Below are 21512 nucleotides of genomic sequence, written 5' to 3' on the forward strand. Positions count from 1 at the left end.
TAGTTAATCTCACAACCCATTGGGCAAGACTAAAACTTGCTTTCAGCTGAAAGCTTAAAGTCCCAATTTCTTCAGATAGTGTGTCACTGACTGGAGCATTGTGTCGTCCATGTTCCTAACATGTGGAATGGAAAAAAATGGAAAAAACCCCAGAAGTCATAATAATAATAATAATTTTGACTTCAAGGCCTACAATCACAAAACAGGTCAATTCTGAAACACTTCCCTGTGGATGGGAGGAAGTGTCTGAAAGAAAATTACTTAATTCTTCATGCTGATGTTCCAGTCTTGGATCAACCAACAGAGAACTTTGATTACTAATTAAATGACTTAAATGTGGAAATTTTTTTCTGAAAGTGGCTCTATAATGCTTTGAAGACATGTCCTTGAATAAATGCCGATCGATGAATTAGCCTCATCACCTTTGGTGGAAGATCAGGATTATGAGCAGAGTCACTAGAACAATGTGAACATGTGATCAGTCAGTTCAATTGCTGTATCTTAAATTTCTGGTCTGTAAGACATGCTAGCTCAAATCACCAGGGTGTCCTATTCCCTGTTTGTAGTGGGCAAAGAGCTGCTGCTGACTCTGTGCTGCTTGTTAAGCAGTGAGTAGCATCCTAGAAAGCAATTATAGCTGTGGGCAAAAGAAAAGAATCAAAAGGAAAAGATGGTAAAGAAAAATCAAACAATTTATCTTACGAAAAATCTGAATGATAAGTACAGATCACAGAACCCCAAACTTTGATGTATGTCTAGTAAAGAGGCCTGTTTTCCTCACAAAAGCAAGAGAAAGGGTCAACATAATGGTTATTTTGATCATGTGTAATGAGAAGAAAAACACTGATTTGCTGTCTCAGGTTGTGTTCCTGCATTGCAGTGTTGCACTGTATCTCTTCAGAAATGTATTTTGCATTACTAACAGACTGAAAAATGTTACCTTAATATTAAAAGTTATTTTCTGATACATGTAGGGCACACAGATGGCTTTTCCTGAGCCATCTACATGGTGGAATATGTATTATAAGCGACGATGGTTTCCACATTCAAATACCACCTCTTCCACTGTTAATCCCACTGCAGTAGATCACTGCGATAGGTTAGAGTAACACTTCCCAGCTCCCTTCTTCTAACTGTCTGAAAGCTGTTTGTCTACACTGTATGTGACAAAATGCGTTCTGGCTTGAGTTTGTGTGTTTGCTGCTGCTCTCTGTTTTTGAGAATGTTTGTTGTCAAGCATGAAATCTGAAGATGACACACGTTGTCTATCTTCTAATTTTGCAGAATGTCATGGTGTTTTTGCAGATTGCAGATTCTTTAAGTGAGCTGGAGGCCTTAATGGAGAGGATGAAGAGGCTACAAGAAGATAAAGAGGACGAAGAAGCTTCTCAGGAAGAAATGGCAACTCGCTTTGAAAAGGAGAAGAAGGAGAGCCTGCTAGTAATTAGTGGAGGTATTTGTGCTTTTCCAGTTCCGTTTTGTTTGTGCTTTGTAAGAACTAAACACTTGAGGCCAGTTCAGTGGCTACAACTTTTTCTGTCCATTTCTTTATTCTGGTTCTTGGTCTAGTAGGAGTGTAGTAAGGGTGGTCCTGTCACTTGCTTCATCTGCTTAAGATTTCTTGATTGGCAAATAACACCATCCTTTTAGCTACTTGAAATTTAGTTTTTGTATATTAAAAAAAGAAGCCTGTAGGCTTCTTTAAAAAGTTGGGTGTAAATTTCTCTTTCTTTATATGCTCTGTATTTTCAAATTCATTCATTCATGTAAATATTCCGTAATATTTCACAGATTTAGGTTCTACAGTGCTTAGAACTTCAATGACACTCTTAAGTAGCATTCAGATACGACATTTAGTTCAGGAAATAAATTGGGATGAGACTCAACTTCTTTACCATTTACTGCCCACCTGGAGAGGACATTTCTAAATTGCCGTTCTAAGTTACCATACTGCTGTGCTGTTCCACTCCCTGTGTTGTGATAGAGATTCTTCGCATTTTTTTTATTCTTAAATAATGTTCAAAATTCTGAGCTGTTCTTTTGCAACATTCTTCATATGCTCTGGAGGCCTTCATCTCTAGCAAACCATACAATGAAATCTGTTTCCTATAGACAGGAAAGTGGGGGTTTTTTCCAAAGAAAGTGTTCAAAGAAAGAATACCATTAAGACAACAAGAATAATCTCCAACCATTTCCTCATAGTAGAGGCTACTTGAAGATGATAGCTTATGTCTTTTTAAGAAGTGACCCATAAAATGCTTCACATTTTACTGACACTGTTCTTTGTGAATTTAGATCTCTGTAGCTTCAGATGTGTTTAAAGGTATCTCAGTTTTTGTGCACTAAACCCAAAAGAGAGGAAGAATGTATTGTCGATCAGCAGAGAGATTGTTTGTGGCTCTCTAGGAACATGCAAAATCTCTGAAAGAAGATAGATCCAGCAACATCATGGCTGGATTTTAAGAAAGGGACATTGTCCATTCTTGCTCTGTTTTTCTTTGGTGAGACAGTATCAACAGTGCAGATAAACTGACACCCATTGCAGTTTCATTATCAAATCAGGACTTCCATGAGTCTCTGCAACTTCAGGCGTATAAGGAAGAGGTGTTGTTTGGGACAGAAGGAGGTTTTTGTTGGGTTTGCTGATAGTTTCGTTGACGTTCCTCCCTCTTTGCCTTCTGCAGGTTTGAGTTGAGGGGTCTGTATGTGTTGGGCCTTTACCCTTTCATGAAATTCAGTCCTTGTCAGGGGAGAGGAGTGTATGTGTGCAGGTTTTTTATTCATCTCTGAGGATCTGCTGTAGCAGATGCTGTGCAAGCTTCTTCCTACACAGTTATGTTTTGATTGTTTAATGAGGCAAAGAGGAGATAAAGCACTTCTGCAATTCTTAGATTAACTGACTTTTCAAGGTGCTAACAGTGGACATATGGCAACTGTTCCGTGAATGCACGTGGAAGCGAGCCAGGATTTTAACATGAGGGTCAAATGCAGTCAGCTATGCAGTAGTCAACTTCTGTAGAGGTGGTTACACAATCAAGCCACCTGTTTATTCGAGAGGGAAAGATTGATTCCTGATAGAGAACCTGTGCTTGCTTAGTGACACATTTTGGAGCTCTTTGAAGATGCTTAGTTACTAGAGCTTCTGGCAGAATTTCAGCCTGATGTACTGTAGAGCTTTTTGCTTTCATATAATCTTCAACTGATATTTACAAGTGGAGTGTTGCATTGCTTTCTGGTTGTTCATACTCTGGGTTAAATTCCTAACACGGTACCTGCTCAGCATAGCAATCCTGTTGTCATGGGTGTGTTTTCTGTTTCTCATCCTAGCACAGTGACTTTACTAACGGGATTCATCTTCCTGATTTAAGATACCTAGCCTCCCTCAGAAGTCAACAGAGAGCAAAGCACACCTCCAGACAGAAGTTTAGCCCATCTCTTCCCATTTTGTAGAAGTATGTTAGATGTCTGGTGTAGGCTGACATTTAGTTGGCTCAATGAAAGGGATGGATCCCATACAAGCAGATTGGATTGAAATGTTTCTTTCCTTCATACCACTCTCTTCCTTTGCACAACTTCTAAAAATGTTCTCTAGTTCTGTAGTAGAGTGGTAGTTGGAAGTCAGCGCTAACTCATGTTCTTGCCTAAAGCAAAGCATTTTGCTGTTTTATTCACAGCATTTGATGATGAAATAGTTTCTACAGATGTCTCCCGCTATATTGAAGATCCTGGGTTTGGGTACAAAGACTTTGCAAGGCGAGGAGAAGACCATCTGCCAACATTCAGGGCTCAGGTACCATCTCTTTAAAGTACATTCACTCAAAGAAAGTTTATATATCTCATTACAGGGCAAATAGCGTAAAGCAGTTGTAGTGGGGCATGTTTGTTGCATGCTCCTTTTCTTGTCCTGGTCCATTAAAAAACTCGCAAGCTTCCGTAAATCTACCTGCGATGAGTCTTTTCCTATTTGTAAATCTCAGACAAGGGAATACTTAGCTTTCAGTCTTACACCATTTCTTACCAGAATTAATGTTTGAATTAATGTTTGAAAACTGTAAAGCATATCACTAAATCTGGAATAAAAGTGAAAGGTAGAAAAGAAAGAATTGCTTTCCCCTCCCTCCAGATGTTGTAGAAAAAAATCCACTGGAAGAACTCTTTATTCTTGTCATTTTATCAAGTATTCTCTGTCCAGTGGTGATCAATACCTAGATGTATATTTATCTATGAGAGCAATTTGGTGAGTATTGTTCTCATATATGCACCAAATCACTGGACTTTGAATATTGGGAAAGAAAAGCAGTTCCTAAATATGATTACTGAAATTTTTGTCTATATCTGAATATATTTTTTTAGTGCTGTTGAGGGAACAGCATGTATATTTTACCAGTACATTGCTTACATATTGGCATTTTTTTCCATAAGCGGGCTCATGAAGTTCATAATATATGTAACAGCAGGGACATTCTAGGTGGTTCTCTTACAGCTTATAGAGTAGATTAATCAGCGGTCTAGTAATAAATTGTAAGCAATGGAAGAAATCTTAAACCAAATCAGAGAACTTCAATTAAAAAAACAGTGGGTGCAGGAAAACTCCATGGTCAGAAAATTTATCTAAGACTGTAAAATAAAGAATCCATGATCATTCTCAGGAAATGTATTTAGCTATATAGCAGTCTCTGCTGATCTGGATAATTTACTCTGTGGTCTTTATACAAGCCTAAAGTAGGTAGATATTGCCAAAAAGAATAAGGCAGAGTCAGTGCCTGTAAATCAAACATTCTGCTTAACTACTTTAGGAGCAGCAGGCTCCCATGGGAAAAAGCTCTACAGAAGTTGAAATTGAAACTAAAACATCTCTGCTCTTAAATAAACAGGACAGCTTCTGGCCTACATTCAAAGGAGTCACCTTGATAATTTAATTTTATTAGTATGTCCCACTCTTAAGCAGTTAGATGTGTATACCCACAGCCTCCCAAATGTTCTGCTATTAATGCTATTCAAATTGCGGTAGCATCCCAAAACCCTGCAATAAATCTAATCCTTCTTCTGATAAAACAAGACTGCCTTTATCTCTGTGGCTTTAAATTTAATAATGGAAAAGGGTATTCCATACGCAGCAGAATGTCTTTAAACTTTTTTTTTTAACTTTTTCATTGTCAGTGTGAATCAACTGTTGTTAGTAAACAGCACTTTTCCCCTCCTGGGGCTTCTGGCTTTTAGAGGCTTTCGTGATGTCCCAGGTGTCCTGGACACCTTTACAGGGCTGGTTGGTATGGCATATTTCTCACAAGGCTCACGGTCTTTTGGACTGGCAGCTGGAGGCCAAATGTGATGTAGTGGTGCATTTTAGATGTCACTAGATGTTAGGCGGCTGAGTATTGTCCTGTGTGCTCTTCCCTACTATCCTAGTCAAGGGGCAAGTCCAGCTGACGTGCCCTGAAGCGCCAGGGTGAGGACCTTGCCCAGCAGTACCTTTTGAAAACAGCCAGACACAGGAAGGGTGTGGAGATGATGCCCTCAATTGTAAATGTGGCATCAGCGATGGAATGATTGAACACTTGCCAAGGATGTGGGCAAACTAGCGTGTTCTGTATAACTGCAGTGTGGAGAGTGGTTGCACACTGCTCTGAAGCAGGGTCGTTCTCCACCGCTGGTGGCGTGCCGCCACTCTGCAAAGATTTTCCATTCCTGACGTGAGCAGGCAAGCTTTTATCCTTGCAGTCCAGGTGCTTGTCTAAGACCAAAGCAGCCTGGATTTTATTCGATGGTTCAAGGATGGTTCAGCACTTCACCCAATGAGTGTATATCCTGGCTGGAAGTAAATTCTCCATTTCTGCTCAGAGCTAAGCATCAAAGCCTCCAAGAGGAAAAAGTTTTTAAACTTAACAGGCCCATCCCATGCAGAACGACACTGGTCAGAGTGGCACAGCAGACAGTGGAAAATTGCCTCAACATTTCAAGAGAAGCTTGGGTTTTTTTCTCCTGTAATCTAATGATATCCAGCTGGAGGTGGGGTGTTGTGACATGATATTCATTGCCAGGAAGCCTGGGGCAATAGAGCAGGTGATATGGACGAAGGATTCAAAATACAAATTTTTTTAAGAGAATAAAGTTAAAACTAGCAGACAACAAAACCTGTTGAGCTATAGAGAGGACCTGATAGGGGCTTCGTTTCATTTGTACATTTATATTTTTCCTTCTCTTCCTGCAGGACTATACTTGGGAAAATCATGGGTTTTCCCTTGTAAACAGGCTTTATTCTGATATTGGGCATCTCCTCGATGAGAAGTTTCGGATGGTATATAACCTCACATATAACACTATGGCAACACATGAAGATGTTGATACAACTACGCTAAGAAGAGCTTTATTTAACTATGTCCACTGTATGTATGGAATCAGGTATGGATGAAAATCCCCTGGCTTAGGAGTGCATTTTAAACTGTGTAAAGAGAACGAAAAATGAACCGTGTGAAAAGCATGATTTTAGACTCCGGGTGTTAAAGTGGAGATGGTACCACAGTCTGGAAGTTAAATTGGTTTTGCTGGCATATCAGTATAACTTTTGCTTCCAGTGGAGAAAATGCTTATGAATCGGGATGGAAATTATTACAGAAATGTCTTCTCTGAAGCCAGCCTGTATCCTTTGTTCAGAAAAGAGAGCATCCTAGTACTAAGCCTTTCAGATCCTCTGTTAGCAGGTAGTTTTCTAGCATGTATAATAAATGCTCCAATTCCCAAACTTAAGAACATAATGCTGCAAAAGACCATGCTTTTAAGAACTTAAATCCAACAGAGTGATTGCCTGTGTTATTTAGGTATGATGACTATGATTATGGAGAAGTTAATCAGTTACTTGAACGCAGCCTGAAGGTTTACATAAAGACAGTGACCTGCTACCCAGAGAGAACTACCAAGCGCATGTACGATAGTTACTGGCGTCAGTTCAAGCACTCAGAGAAGGTACGTATTTCAAAGCCAAACTGACTTCACAGAGACCCCCGTGCTGTTTAAAAACTGAAAAAATACAGTGACACCCAAAAATGGCAGCATTGTCAAATGAACTGTTTTTAACCAGAGAAAAACAAATGAGATTAACTAATTGAGTATTAGATATCAGTTTTACAAAAATACTTCTTAGTGTACTGGAAATACTGATTCTTTTTTTATTATTATTTTGAGTGACTTCTCCATAAAATTGAACTGACAACTGTAAAAGAAAAGTGGATAAACTTGGGAATACAGAAGTGGTCAACTATGCCAATACATGGGATTTGGGGATCAAAAAAGACTTTAACTCATATATATATATATAAAAAAATCATATATTTTATATATATATCTATTTATATAAAAAATCTTCATGGTGTTTTTCATCAATAAAAATGTCAGCCTGTCTTCAGATATCCAAGTTAAATGCTTCCTGACAAGAGTTCAGTGCTTGTGTGCCTGCTAGCCTATCTGGCATGTAAACTATTCCTTATTCTCTGCTCCTATATAGCATTCACAGGTGGTAGTAAAGAAAATAAAATGTAGTTCATAAAGAAATATACTATTATACTAATACTATTAGGATACAAAAATGGTTTTATTGGGACTTCTCAGATGGAAGATTGCTTAAAGCAGTAGTTGAGGCTAGTTCCTTGCAGTCCTAGGGTGTTGTCTAGTATTGGCACACTACACAGCTGTCTCAAGAGGAACTGGAGTCCTGCAGCAGGGTCCAGAGAGAAAGGACATAGTTCTTGGCAGCGATGCTTCACGAAAGGTTAGAAATTTTAGTCTAAATGAATAAACAATGTTGCATTCAGAGGTGAACTAAATGGCTGATATAATTTTTAACAGGTTCATGTCAATCTACTTCTAATGGAAGCTCGTATGCAAGCTGAACTTCTCTATGCCCTTCGTGCCATAACTCGTCACTTAACCTGAAGCATTTGCTGGGCAGGAGTAAAGGAGTTTTTACTGAGTATGTAAAGACCTTTTGAAATAGATACACACCAGAAGCTGTTTGTGATGTAGCATCAGGTTATTCAATTCTCTAGTGTCAAAGTTTAGCCGTGCTTCTTGGCGGCTGTAATGTGCAATGACGTGTTTTATTTTCTTGATGCTTAACATTACTAATGATAACAAAAGTAACACTGAGGAGCACTACTCTGCATTGTTTCCGGCTGGATTTCTGCACAGTGGTCAGGATCCTGAAACTATTTTTATTATATCCAATCCTAGCGCTTTGTTCTTTAAGCACTGGAGTGAAGTGCTTAGAGACTTCTTTTTCCAAGCAATCATTTTTCAGATTAGTGGAGTCCAGCAGAAGATTGGTTCTGCCTGTCCTGAGAATGTACCACCATGTCGTGACTCGTGACAGACACGCAGGCTGCGTTGCATTGAATTGCCCACTGGATTCTTCTGTGTCTCCTGGAGACTGCCAGTCACTGTCTTACTACAGCAATTGAAGGTGATGCAAGATGTGGATGCAAACATTGAGCACACTTTAATGTGAAATTAATCATGATAAATCCTACAGCATGCTACTGAAGCGCGAAATTCATCTGCTTTGTCGTGCCCCTTCCCAAGAGAAGAGGCCTCACAATTTGCCATTTCAGCCACACTTAACTGTGTTTCAATCATGCATAATCTTGTTTTACTGACAGTCACCCTCAGTTGTCCTTACAATATCCATGCTCATCACATGTTGCAATTTGTTTAGTTGGCACCTATAAAGTTAAAACACAGGCTGACCAAAAATAGGGTTGTGGGTTTTTTTGCACTCTCTTCTTTCTCAATGTTTTAACTAAGGAAAGTAAAGGAAGGCTAGCATATCTGTTCTTTCATATTGGATGTGTAGAAATTTATTTCCCATAACTTTTTCATAGCATGAAATTTTAATATTCAAAGTTTAAAAAGTTTCTATGCATTAGTGTGAGTGAACAAAAGAAAAGTGCAATATTTAAAAAGAAAGCAAGCTTTTTTCCCTATCATGCCACTGCTAAAGTGTCCTTCTTATATAGCCATAAAGAAATTTTAAAACCAAATTTCTTTATTGTCTAAGGCCTAGCAGTTCTGTTTTAGCTTTTACGGCTTAAGACAACCTGATACTGAGATGCCAAAGCATCCCCAAAACAAAGCATTCTTGGACAACCAGTAATATTGGGGAAGGGAAGAAATAAGCTGCCAAAAATGTCACAATTTTGTGCTGTTTTCTGTTGCTTGTGGCTAATTTTTAAGAGCACAAAATGTTGATATTTATAGCTTTATTTTGTATTGCATTTAATGAACCAGTGAAGTGCCTAAAGAGATGCTTAAACTTACCCAGTAGGATGCAAGTTGTCACTGCTTCGACTTTTGTCTGTTGGTTTGGACTTTTCATATTTCTTTGAGGAGGGTGACCTTTATTTCTGTTGCATACATTCAAAACTAACTGGATAGGTTTATGTTTAATATTCCTTTGGATTGTAGAAGTTAATACAGGATTTTCTTCCACTGGTGATAGCAGAATAGTTTAAAAAATACTATCAGTCATATTTTAACACTTTTCATTGACAAAATCATGGACCAGTACGCTACTAAAGTTAGTTTTCTCTTTTCTTCCCTTTTCCTGATACCTTGCTGTGACTTCGCATGTTGGTTTTTTCGCTTTATCTTATCTGTTCCAGATTGGAAAGCTAAATGATTGTACACTTTTCTGCACTTTCAGACTGCAGACTCTGCATGTGAAAACCTTTTGAGGAAGAAATCAGTAATTATTTTTTTTTTAATGTAATGTTGGCTATTTAGAAAACTACCCAATAGACAGCATCAGACTCTCTTCTAGAGAGAGCATTGGGTAAAATACCAGATTTATTTATCTTGTATAGCTAACCGCAAAGATTTCAGAAGTATTGGGATGCTCATATGTGTGAACTTAGATTAACTTTCTAAGTTGTTATGATCCTTTTTCCTCCCTTTTGTGACTGTAGTGGCCATACCTAATGGCTTTTGTGCATAAAACAGTTCTGTTGAGAGAAGATTTCATGCAATACTTTTGCTTTTTTCACGTGAGAGGAACTGTACAGTACTACTTTAAATTCCTTTGCTTTGAAAAGTCAAGTAGTTCTCAAGAAGCACAGTTGAGCTCTGGAAAGGAGGTGAAACTAGATTTGGGTAACTAATACGACGGCTTAGTTTCCCTTCAGAAATGCAAAGCTCTTAGAATAGGTTGAGTTTTATGTTTGGAAACGTGAGTGCCTTTACTTCTTTCCTTATGAGATATACTTGCCAGCTCAAATGCCTTCTGAGCAAAGTACATGAGCAGATTTGAAATATAGAAACCATAAATGGATTGCTTCATAAAATTTGTAGTAAACCAGTGATTTCTTCTTTTTTTTCTTTTTTTTTTATTTAAGATGCCATATCAAGTCACATATGGCCTGCAAGACATTCCACTGTAGGAAATGTCATTGTACAACTAGTTTGCTATTTCTCTTTTTTTTAATATTAAATGCAAACTTGAAACTTCTGGAAATGTTTTCCATGTGGCATTTTTTTTTCAAAGTATTGCATTTACAGTGTAACAATTTATAGCCTAGTTTTTATACTCAAATTTATGATTTTTAATAGATGTTTGTTCAGAATAGGTGTTTAAAGTCAGACAACTCTACCATACACTTTACGCACGCTTTAGGCTCACACTGTGCCAAATTTTAATGTGCAAGTGTTCGTGGATTTTTTGCATTTTTAAAGCACTCATGAATGTGAATCTTCACACTTTGTTCATTAATATTATTCTTAAGAGTACCGTAATCATTGGAAGTGTAAATACTCTCCCTCTGTATTCCTTTATTGGAATTGATATTTACCAGCATTAATGTTAGTCCACAAAATCCCAGCTGTGACCAACATAAAAACAAAGTGTACAGTCTCCTGTCTACTGAAGAGAAAGCTTGGTAGGTACAAATGAACCAGTTAGCACAGGGAATGCTGTAAGTAGGAAACAGAGCTTTTGGGCATGGACAGTTTCTTATCATTGCAGAATTGCTTCAAAATGTGTGTTGCGATAGAGTACATTCTTGCTGAAATTGCTCCATATTTTTTTTGTGTAATGAAGAGGAGTGAAAAAGCTGCTAATTGGAGAGAGCATTTGCATTTCCCAGAACATCCTGCCTGCAGCCGAACATCACAAGAGTGCCATCATACAGGAACAGGAACCATTTTAAACTAGGGTACAGTTTGTGCAGATAGCTACTGAAGCTAGTGTTGTGGTATCCTATGAGAATTTTGGTGAGCTGTAGATGGATTTATTTTCATCAAGACTTAACAGAAACATACATTCTTTGCCCTAAATCCTTCATTAAAATGAAAAGGATGTACTTTCAGCTTTAAGAGTTAAAGAATTACCATCAGCTCTTCCTATGTGTTAAAAAAACTTTTAAGGACAGGAAAATCAGTGACTGTAAACAATTATAAATGTAGGCCTCTCTAAATTTAGAACAGATCAGAACAGAACAAAAAGGAAAACATTTTGCTTCTCTGTTACTTGAGTGCAGAAGGTCAAAGCACCAGATTCTTCAAAAGTATTTTTGTTCATAGTGATGCTGATAGGTGTTTCCATGGGATTTGGAAAAAGCAGCTAGTTGCCTGAATTTCAGTGGGAATTTAAGCACCTAGGCACTTAGCAAAATCCTGCAAGGTGCCCACTTGCATTTTTGAGTCAGATTTTTAAAGACACTTAGTCACCTAAATTCAATAGAATAAAATCAGTTTCCATAGAGATTAAAGGAGTTATGTGTAGCAGATCCATGTGATTTGCAGCGATTGTTAATGAAATGGGTTGTTTTGGGTACTTAATATAGGCTTAGAGAAATCTTTCCCAAAGCAGTTAAACTGTAAGCTGCTGCTCTTGCAGAACAGGTTCTCGATGTTTCTCATGTGTGTGTGTTTTCCATGAACATAGGCATGCATTTCAGGCTCATGTTCCAGAGTTTGGACTCCCTTTTAGAAGAGCTGGATTATTTAACCTCTACTTGCAGAAAAGATCCATTGGTGGTAGCAAGTGGATAGCTTGTGCCCAGAATAAAAAGTTTTGGCCAGAAAGAAATACTCCAAATCTTCTTGATTTCAAGTGATGTTCTTTCAGTTACTTTCCTTAGAGGTTTGGATCCTTCTCCCATAAATAAGGGGTGATGTTGCACAAAACGGAGGGAGAAGGGAGTGGATTCATTGTAAATGAACTTGCCCAGAGCTGATCTGAATATAAAGCTGTAAGAATCAGTTTGCTGTTAGCGATCATTCCAAGAGATGCATCCACCAGCTTTTCCACATTTGGGGATTTTAAATGAAAATTTTTATCTCCAAATGAAAATGAATTTAGCATTTCATACCTACTGCACAGATCACAGGTGTGGGAGATGGAGAGAGCACAGTAGAATGAGGAAACTTTAGGACCGTCTTGATCAGTGTTAATTTATCCCTTAGAGCACATTTCCTGGCATGCAGTAATGCTGCTGCTCCCCCAACACACATCACGTCTCTCTTGCAGACATTTAATCCCTCTGCTGCTCACCAGGGGCAAAAACTGTCATTTTCCAACCTGCCACCACCACCACCCTCCATCAAGTGCTTCCTATCTTCCCAGCTCACAGCCCCTAGCAGTCATGCAGGGACAACCTCCTAGCCTTAACCTTGTAAAACAATGCTAGGTTCCTATATCACCGTTTGCTGTTGAGTTCAGAGGGTCTTTCTCGTGTTCAGAAACACTTAATTGCCATATTAGGTTATTTCTGGGCAGGAAAGTTCTAAATCTGCTTTGAAAGGTTAACACTCTGTACTTGCTTACACCATTTAGGTAGCATTTGCCAGTAGCGTGTCAGATTCCGTCTCGGGAGTTACAGTAATAATCCAGTGGATCCACTAAGGAAACGCTTTCTTTGGCAAAACTCCCCATGCTTGAGCTGTTCAGCCATGCAGGTTTCCTTGAGGGATATCTAATGGGGGATTTGAGGTCCTCTTGTGCCAGGCAAGCTTACAGGGCCGTTGAGTTGGCAGCTCCTCGGGTGCCCTGCAGCCAGGCAGACCGCGGCTGACCTCTGCAACAAGTAGATTGGGGTTTTTTTCCGTATCAACAGGATAAAACCAAATGCATGCAGTGGAGTGGCTGCTGGAGACATAGGCAGGGTTGGGTGTTCCTGCGGATACTGAGTATCATCAGGGCTCGTGGAAAACAGAAATCTGAATTCTGCTCTTGTTCCCAACAGTAGTTAGAGCTGGTATTGAAGATGCCAATTAATACACTAATTGTGGGGAGCAAGCCACGCTGTCAGCATCGGAAGGTACAGACCACAGGCGCTCTCGAGGGGACATCACCAGCACAGGAGGAGGTGACATGTTGGTCAGTTAAACAAACTTAACCGATGTGTCTGAGACATTCTTGTGTATGTCTGTGAGTAGGGGAGATGGTGGCAGGTGCCTCCTCACAAGGTGTCCAGAGGGCTTCTGTAGGACAAGAGCTGGGCCCTTTCCGTACTCCACGGACAGAGCAGGGGAAGGGAACCGTTTACTTCTGCCCGAGAAAAACGTGCCGCTGTTGAACTACATTTTCTTGCCCCCATCAGCCCTTTGAAGGGAGTTTTCAGACAAAATGGGTGAATCACCAAGCATTGTGCCTCCAGCTGAGGGGTCTGGGGGACAGCGACAGCAGCAGGTCCAAACACGCATGGTCCAAAACTGTTTCTTATTCCCCACTTCATGCTCATGTCATGCCACCAGACCCAAACCTCTTCCCTCCAGCCCAGCTGCCACATGCCCAGGTGGCTGCAGGAGCAGCCCGCTCGGGGTGGTGGGAGATGCGGCTGCTTTTAGGGGGAAAATAATAATAATTAGGCTACAGCCCTTGGACTCTGCAAGGCGATGCAGTCAGAAATCTTTTCATGACTGTGACCGGAACTGGATATAAACTGTAGCTTAATAAAATAGGAATTTTGTGAACTTGAAATCTCTCGGTTTTACCCTTTCCTCCTTTTGCTGGAAAGCCACACGATGAATGTATATGCTTTATCTTTCTATCTGACATAACTGAAAATTAGACTGCCAACTCCTTGTTTTGTATTAGCCTTTTTTTTAAAAAAGAAAAGTTTGTGAGCAATATATGTAGCATGCTGTGAACGTCTGTTTGATCTTTATAGTTACTCTTTAATCCATCAGTATTAACACCAGTTCTTTTTTGTGTTCCCCTTGGTACTTCGTATGCAGTGTAAGCAGAAGCTGTGATCGGCTTTGCAGTCCTGTGCCGTGTTACTGTAACTCCTTGATTTTTTTAGGAAGCACCTGACTGTGGGCCACCCTGGGGCAGGCAGCGTGCCCATACACGACTGCCACTTTTCAGTCTCTTGTACTATGTATAGTTTTAAGTAGAATAAGCTTTTTAACAGAATATTGATGCGGTTTATGAGTCACGCAGGCTGCAAGTGTCTGGTGTGTGAGAGTCTTTGTATTTATAGTTGTTGGGGTTTGGTTTTTTGTTTTGTTGTTGTTTTTTTTTTAATTCATAAAGTAGCAAACTTGATAAACATAGCCACTTTAAACTGCTCTTGCTAAACAGACCCTGCTGTAGATAAAATACCACTGTAGATACAGGGAGGTGCGCCGGCAGACCTCTCTCGACCATGGGTGAGCTGAGCCCCTCTCTGTGAAAAGCACGGTCCGAGCCGCACGGCCGCCCTGCGTTTGGCTGCGTTTGGACCCAAACGCCAGGAAGGCTGGGGTCTGGCGTGTGTTTCAGCCCCCCGCGCCCATACGCCTGCCGCTGGCTGCCCACCACGGTCTGCTTACTGGTGCGTGGGGGGGGAACGTGAGCCTTGCTGGCGCGGCAGGGACGGACGGACCAGCCGCTGGACCGAAAACGCGGGCATGGTGTTTCTGCAGCCGAAAAGCTTCCAAGCCTCTCTGGAGTGCGAAAATTAGCCCTTGGTTTGCTGTCCGCAGAGCCCAGCGCGTTGGGGGTAAGAAGCAGCGTCGGCTCCCCGTTGGCGGCTGTGGGTCTGAGCCCCCTTGCCCGCAGGCTGGGGCGGCAGGCAGGGCAGGGCAGCGCTGTGCCCCGGGGAATGGTGTTTCGTTGCATCTCCCACCTCTCACCCTCTGGACGGGGGGTACGTTGTACCAGCCCCAGCCCGGCAGCCGTCAGCTTCTTGCCTTTCCCTGCCACGGCCGCGCGGATGTTTCGGGATGGAGGATTAAAGGCGAAGCTCTGATCCTGCTGCTCCCTCCCACCACCACGAAGCAGGGAAGCACGGTAGCTCTGCGGGTCCCGCGTCCCCGCAGCATCCCGCGGGCGGGTGGCACGTCACCCGTCCTGCCCCACGGGCCACCCGTGCCCTGAGCTCCGAGGTACGCCACGGGCTCCCTGCTTTCGCAGGAGGTTTGCCTGCGGGGTGAGGCAGCTGCTAGGAGCTCACTGTGGGTTTCCACAGCAGCTTTTATCATTTATTTTTTTCTGTTGTTGCTGGTTGGGGGTTTTTTCGTTGGTTTGGTTTTTTTGGTTTTTTTTTTGCAGAGGACAGACTGACCTAGTGGGATGGATTTTTTTTTTTTTGTGTGACTTTTGTTAGTTTTTAAGTTACCCGACTTGAATTTATCTGAACAGATGCAGAAGGAACTTTTTTTTTTGTGAGTTAAGAGACAAAAATGCATTTTTAAACAAAGGAATCATGTATTAACATTTTAACAGCAATTCATAAATCTGCACTTTTTATGAGGTTTTGAAAAATCTATTTATAGGTACGGAACAATGGGGTTTGTTTAAAACTGTATCGCATTTATACTTGCTGAAATTACTTTCATTGTTATCAGTAGGAATTTCATTGGTTAAATAAAATGGATAAAACCTGTCTCCTGTTCGAGCCATCATTTGCCACGTGCTGGGGAACACGTCTGGGGAACAGAGCATCCTGTGTTTTGGGACGAGATCCAGCCCTGGAAGTGTCCTACCCCTCCGTGCCCTTGTCCTGGTTTTTAATCTACGTATTATTTAATATATAGATTATGTAATCTCTGCATACATAGATAGATACAGATAATAATTCTATTTAATCTATGTGAACGTGGGTCCTGAAAAATGTATAGTGCTTGCCAAAGGGGATGTCTTTTAAACAGGCAGTTGTCAGTGATGAGGGATGGAGCAATGGGCATCATGATGTTCGCTCTTGATACAGGGCTTGTCACCTTCCCCTTAGAAATTTGTTCTGTGAAAGCCACAGGCAGTGGGATGCACCAGGAGCTGCTCCCTCTTCCAGGGAGCCCTGGCTGAGCCCCAGAGCAGAAGTGGGTGAGAGCCATAAAACCATGAAGGAAATGCGAAGGAGAGGGGAAATGCGTGCCGAGGGTGCTGGCGTGGGGCAATGCCAAGCTTATCTAGCAGCCAACTTTCCCCCAAACCCCTGCAGTCTTGCCGTCTGCCCCATCCAGCCCCCAGGGAAGGGTGGCATGGTGCTGAGGGATCACCGAGGGGCTTTGTCCCGGGAGAGATGCTCATCTCCTCTCCAAAGAGACAAAACTAGTTAACACAAACCACGGACCTGGGGTGATTTGGGTGTATCTTGTCCTCCAGCTGCTGGATGCTCAGCTCACCTGGCCTCACCTCGCCCTGCGATGGAAATACCCCCCCCCAAAAAAAACCCTAAAAGCCCATTTCCAGTTCTGTTAGAGATAGTGTGTGCCCCGAGAACAGCTGTGACAGGGCTGCCACAGCACGGCCGCTACCTACTGGCATCTTCAGCTGGTTCAGCTTCATCCTGCCCTGAAAAATATCACAATAAAGAAAAGTAGATATGTAAATACCTCAAGTGCTTGTTTATTTGCTTGCAGTGGAAGTGAAAATACCATCTTGGGTGCAGGCAGAGCTTCCCGTCCCCGTACAGGTGCTGTGGCCGTCGCCTCTGGCACCAGTGCAGCTCCGGACTGGAGGGAGGGCGACCGTGTCACCAGCACCGTCCTGAAAAAGATAAACTTGCCGCATTCCTCAAAGCCAAAGGCTGCTGTGGCGTCCCTGCTTTACTTCCTAAAGATCCCACAGAACAGGTGAGCAGCAGGGCAGGTCCGTGCCCTCCTCAGGCGAGCCCAGCCCTGATTTTGGTCCCCGCACCTTCACCCAGCGCGCGGTGCGAGGGCTCAGAATGGGGACCCAGTGCAGGCAGAGGACAGCCCTGCTCCCCCTGACCCCGGGCTTGCCCTGAACCCTGCCTTCAGCTCTCCAGCCGGCGTCCCCCCCCCCAGGAAAGCCAAAGCCCAAAACATCTGTGCGTGTTGGCCATTCCCCAGACCTTCGCCTTGGCCGCCCTCCCCGGGCTGCTCCGGCGGAGCTGCCGTCCAGCCGCCTGCCCGCTGCCTCCTGCTCCCGCACGGCTCACCTTAACTCCGTCTGTATTAATTTCTAACAGCCTTACAGCCCTAAATTTTCTAAAATCTTCTACACCCAGCCCGGGGCAGGAGAAACCCAGAGACTGAAGGGTGGTGGCAAACGAGGGACCGTGTCCCAGGGATGCTCATGTGCCCACGGGATGGTGTCCCCGCACCCCACGGGTGACCCCCGGGGGGTTCTCCCCCAGGATCTGGGAAAGGGCCATGCCCGGGGTAAGGGTGGGCAGCCCAGTGCAGGCGGCGTGTCCCTGGGGAGACCCAGCTGGGCCGACCCCGAGCCCCTCCACGTCCCTCCTCAGCCTCATGGAGCACGGGGACACCGGCATCGGTGGGGAGCACGGCCGCCCCAGCCTCCCGGACGGAGCCGGACAGCCACGGGCAGCGGCAGGACGGCCGGCAGCGGCGGAGACCAGGTGCCCACTTGTGGGTCAAGCAAGCCCACATCCGTAGGGTTGGATTTGGGCTTGTACTGGGGCCTCCTTGGCCTCTTCCCAGCATCGCCTCGGGGGCTCCTCGTGCCGTGGCGCGGGGAAGAAGGGGTCTGCATTGATTGCTGCTGAAGTGCAGCCGCCAGCACAAGACTTGATTTCAACGCTGCATGCTAAATTAGCCCAAATTATAGGCCGCGTGGGAGCACGCAAACTCCCCCCAGTAACTTTTAATTTGATCGTGACAGAGCAGTCTGGTGAGGCACCTGGACAGCAGAGCAGAGGCTCTACAAATCCAAGCTAGAATTATAGAAGTTATAAACAACCTCACTCATCATGCCAATGAGCTCATGTAAATATCATTGATTTTTTGTAAGCTTTTCAATGTATAAAAGAAGATAATCACTGGATTTGTATTTCCTGCTAAATTAAAACCTACCTTCTGCATCCTCCACATGTGCTTTTTGTTCTCGGGCTTCCTTCAGGCCCTTGGAGCAAAACTTGAACATTTCCGACCCGCAGGAAAGTGCTTTTGCAGAAGGGAAGCCCCCCTGCTCCTCCTGCCTGGGGCTGGTGTTCAGTGTCTCAACACATCCAGGGAACAAACTGTTGCCAAAAACTGGATACAGACAACACAACAAAACCCGAAGTGGTTTAGCGGTCATGACCTGCAACATTCAGGGATGACTAGCCCAGGAATGAGTTCCCCAGCAGTTTGCTGCAGCGTGCGACCCCACAAAAGCGGGTTTAGCTTCGGCCCCGACCACCTCTCCCACGTCGTCCTCGTGGCCTGGTGTCTCTCGTGATGCACTGAAAGCACCGGGAGGAGGAGAGCTGGGCTGGGGAGATGATGCTGCCTGAATACAGACTTTCAATTTGTCTTGCTAAATTACCCAGCTAATCTCTCTTGGCTTCCTCTGCAACCGGTGGAGAGATGGAGAGACTCCACCAGAGGGTGACATCTGCCCTGAATCTTCTCCTGGGGGAGTCTGATCCGCCTCCACTCCCTGCACGGCAGGGGAAACCCGGTCGGGTTGCTCGCAGAAGATTAAACTCCAGCTCACATCTGCCATACAGCATAGCGATACTGAAACGATCAGCTGAAAACTTTTTTTATTGTATTTAAGCCAACCCCTATTTTTTTTCTTTCAGTTTTCCTGCTGAAAAAGAAAAACAAAACAAGAAAAACACAATTTTTGCAAAAAAAAACCAGGAACAGAAGCAGCTCAGCTGGAGGCATCCTTACCAGCTCTAATTAGTAGACCCAAGTGCAAATCCCCACCACCGCAGAGGTCCAGGACCTCGGTGCTGTGTCCCCGGGAGTCCCCGCAGTGCTGTCAGGGCATGTTGTGGGAATGTGCTCGGTGCTGAGCACCTGCATCTGCTCACAGCTGGCAATGGGTGATGGAGAAAGTGTAAGACTCAGAATACACTCCTGAAAGAAATAAAGGACAGGTACCACGTTCCCAGACATATCCCACTCCACCAAACCTCCCTCTGATTGGGCTTGGGGTGATGATCTGTGGCACTGCAGGATCTGGGGATGGACAAAACTATCCTCCATCGCCAGAGCCCCAGTGCCTGTTCCCTAGTCCTTGATGACACCCAGCATCTGAGTTCTCACCTTTTCTCCTTAACTGGTGGGATGATGAGTTTCAGAGATCATTTGCACCTCTCTGACACCAGGATGCTAACTGTTACCATTCAAACCTCTTCTGCAGCTACTGGGCTCTGTGGTCTCACGAATCCTTGAGAAGGCAGTCCCTTTGCTCCACGTCAAATAACTCACCTCAGTTTTGCAGAGTGCAGTGGTTTTTTGAAGCGCAGGCTATCACCTACAGTGCAAAGGTGTACAGTTACACCCCGCAGATGCCTGAGGGTGCAGGGTGCACTCAGCCACCCCACAAATATGCATGTTTTCCGTGAACTCAAAAAATTGTGGGCCAAGTTTTTTGGGGGGATGGGATCACTCCACACAGGTCAGGCCAACTCAGGGGGTTTGAGGCGCACGTGGTGGTTAATCCAGTCTGTTGCAGTGGGACCCCACACAAATCCCAACCACCGCCCAAATGTGGCTGCCAGCACTGGGGGTCATTTCCAGCAGCACTTGGGAGGCATCAGCCGCTGGTATCATTCCTACTCGCATGGAAGGACTTGGTGACCCAAGAGCCTTCCAAGGGGCTATGGGAAAGACCATCCCACCTGTACAATCACCTGGGTGACCCACGTCAATGGACACCTCAAAGGTCTCCATGGATGGGACAAGCCCCATCAGCCGCCAACCCCAACTAAGCTTCCTTGGCCCCAGCTTTAGGCATCCAGCTGAGATGCCCAGGTGAAAGCCTAGTGAGATATTTATACTGAACAGAGGGAGCCCAGTGCCTGCAGATTTTAAATGCCCACACTTGGGTGGCATAAATCCAGACAGCGATGTCTCCCTGACTCTATTGTATCATCCCTCTGGAGCTGCTCCACTCCTCTCAGCAGCTTGTTGGTGTCAGGACCAAGCAGAGACCACTTCTCAGCCATCACTGTTCACTAGTTAGTTACCAGCCCCTTGGTGTCATAGAATGATAGAATAGTTTGGGTTGGAAGGGACCTTTAAAGGTCCAAATGCCCTGCAGTGAGCAGGGACATCTTCAACTAGATGAGGTTGCTCAGAGCCCCATCCAGCCTGACCTTGAATGTTTCCAGGGATGGGGCATCAACCACCTCTCTGGGCAACCTGTGCCAGTGTGTGAAACATGCTCATCGTAAAAAATTTCTTCCTTAAATCTAGTCTGAAGGATCCCCTCCATCTGCTGCTCTTCTCCCACCAGTGAGGAGCTCCCATGGTTCCTCCCCTGCCCACTAGCATCGTCCTGCCTGCCTGCTGCATTTCCTGGCTTTGGTCCATAACCATCTTCTACCAGCAGACATTGGGAGGTTTGGCAAAATCCACAATGTCACAGCAGTAAACACGCAGTGACATCTGCTCCAAATGTCCGTTCTCCACCACGTTAAATTAGTTTAAAACATCAAGACATTAATAAAGATGATACTGCAGAGGAATTTGAAGCCACTGCTTCAGCTTTGCAGGCAACTTTGCTGCTAGATCAGTGGAAAATGGCTTCTACCTCTCACACTTTCAGTATTTTTGGAAAGGAAACAAGTTTTTTTCACCCTTACAAATGGGAGAAAATGAGACATCATAAGCTAAGATGGGCCATGGCTGTAAGGGCACTCCTGTGAGATGGAGACAGCCACATTCACATGCCAGGCCTGGCTTTAGGCAGGAGTGGGTGCTGAATGTCCACATCCAAACCTCCAGTCCAGACTCTGGGCTGCTCTTGGATGATTCTGGTCCTTGCTCTAGCCTGGGCCAGAAAAACCTTTTCCACTGAATATGGCAAATTGCCATGAAAAGAACCCTGTTTGATAAATCACCCTGTTCTGACAGGATATATTTCCTTGGAGATTTTCCAACCAGCTGTAACACTAACACCACTGGAAAGTCTGTAGGCCTTTCTGCTTGGCTGGAAACACCAGGTCTGTGGAAATCAATGGCAGATGTTACCCAGTGTGAGATCCATTCCCAAATCGAAGTAAATCCAACAGCCTGGGAGACCACGCAGCAAAGAGAAAGCGTCCCATGTCAAACCCATGGGATTGCAATCTTGCTAACGCTCACACCCCAGACACGCCTCACGCTCCTTGCTC

At 43.8% G+C, this 21512-nt stretch overlaps 1 protein-coding gene across 3 annotated transcripts in view; it reads left to right on the top strand.

The window, feature by feature from the left end:
* SESN3 (sestrin 3) overlaps positions 1 to 15878 on the top strand; it is a 44871-nt gene extending 28993 nt beyond the window's left edge. For 2 of the 3 annotated variants that reach the window (XM_075050076.1, XM_075050077.1), the window contains exons 6-10: positions 1306 to 1453; positions 3675 to 3790; positions 6212 to 6402; positions 6819 to 6963; positions 7843 to 15878. In XM_075050076.1, the coding sequence (XP_074906177.1) occupies positions 1306 to 1453; positions 3675 to 3790; positions 6212 to 6402; positions 6819 to 6963; positions 7843 to 7929 (687 nt within the window). In that variant the 3' untranslated portion in view covers positions 7930 to 15878. The remainder of the gene's footprint in view (positions 1 to 1305; positions 1454 to 3674; positions 3791 to 6211; positions 6403 to 6818; positions 6964 to 7842) is intronic. The other variant, XM_075050075.1, reaches the window with a different exon arrangement.
* The last annotated feature ends 5634 nt before the right edge of the window (positions 15879 to 21512 follow it).

This window comes from Buteo buteo, chromosome 18, assembly GCF_964188355.1.
Source record: "Buteo buteo chromosome 18, bButBut1.hap1.1, whole genome shotgun sequence".
NCBI lineage: Eukaryota > Metazoa > Chordata > Aves > Accipitriformes > Accipitridae > Buteo > Buteo buteo.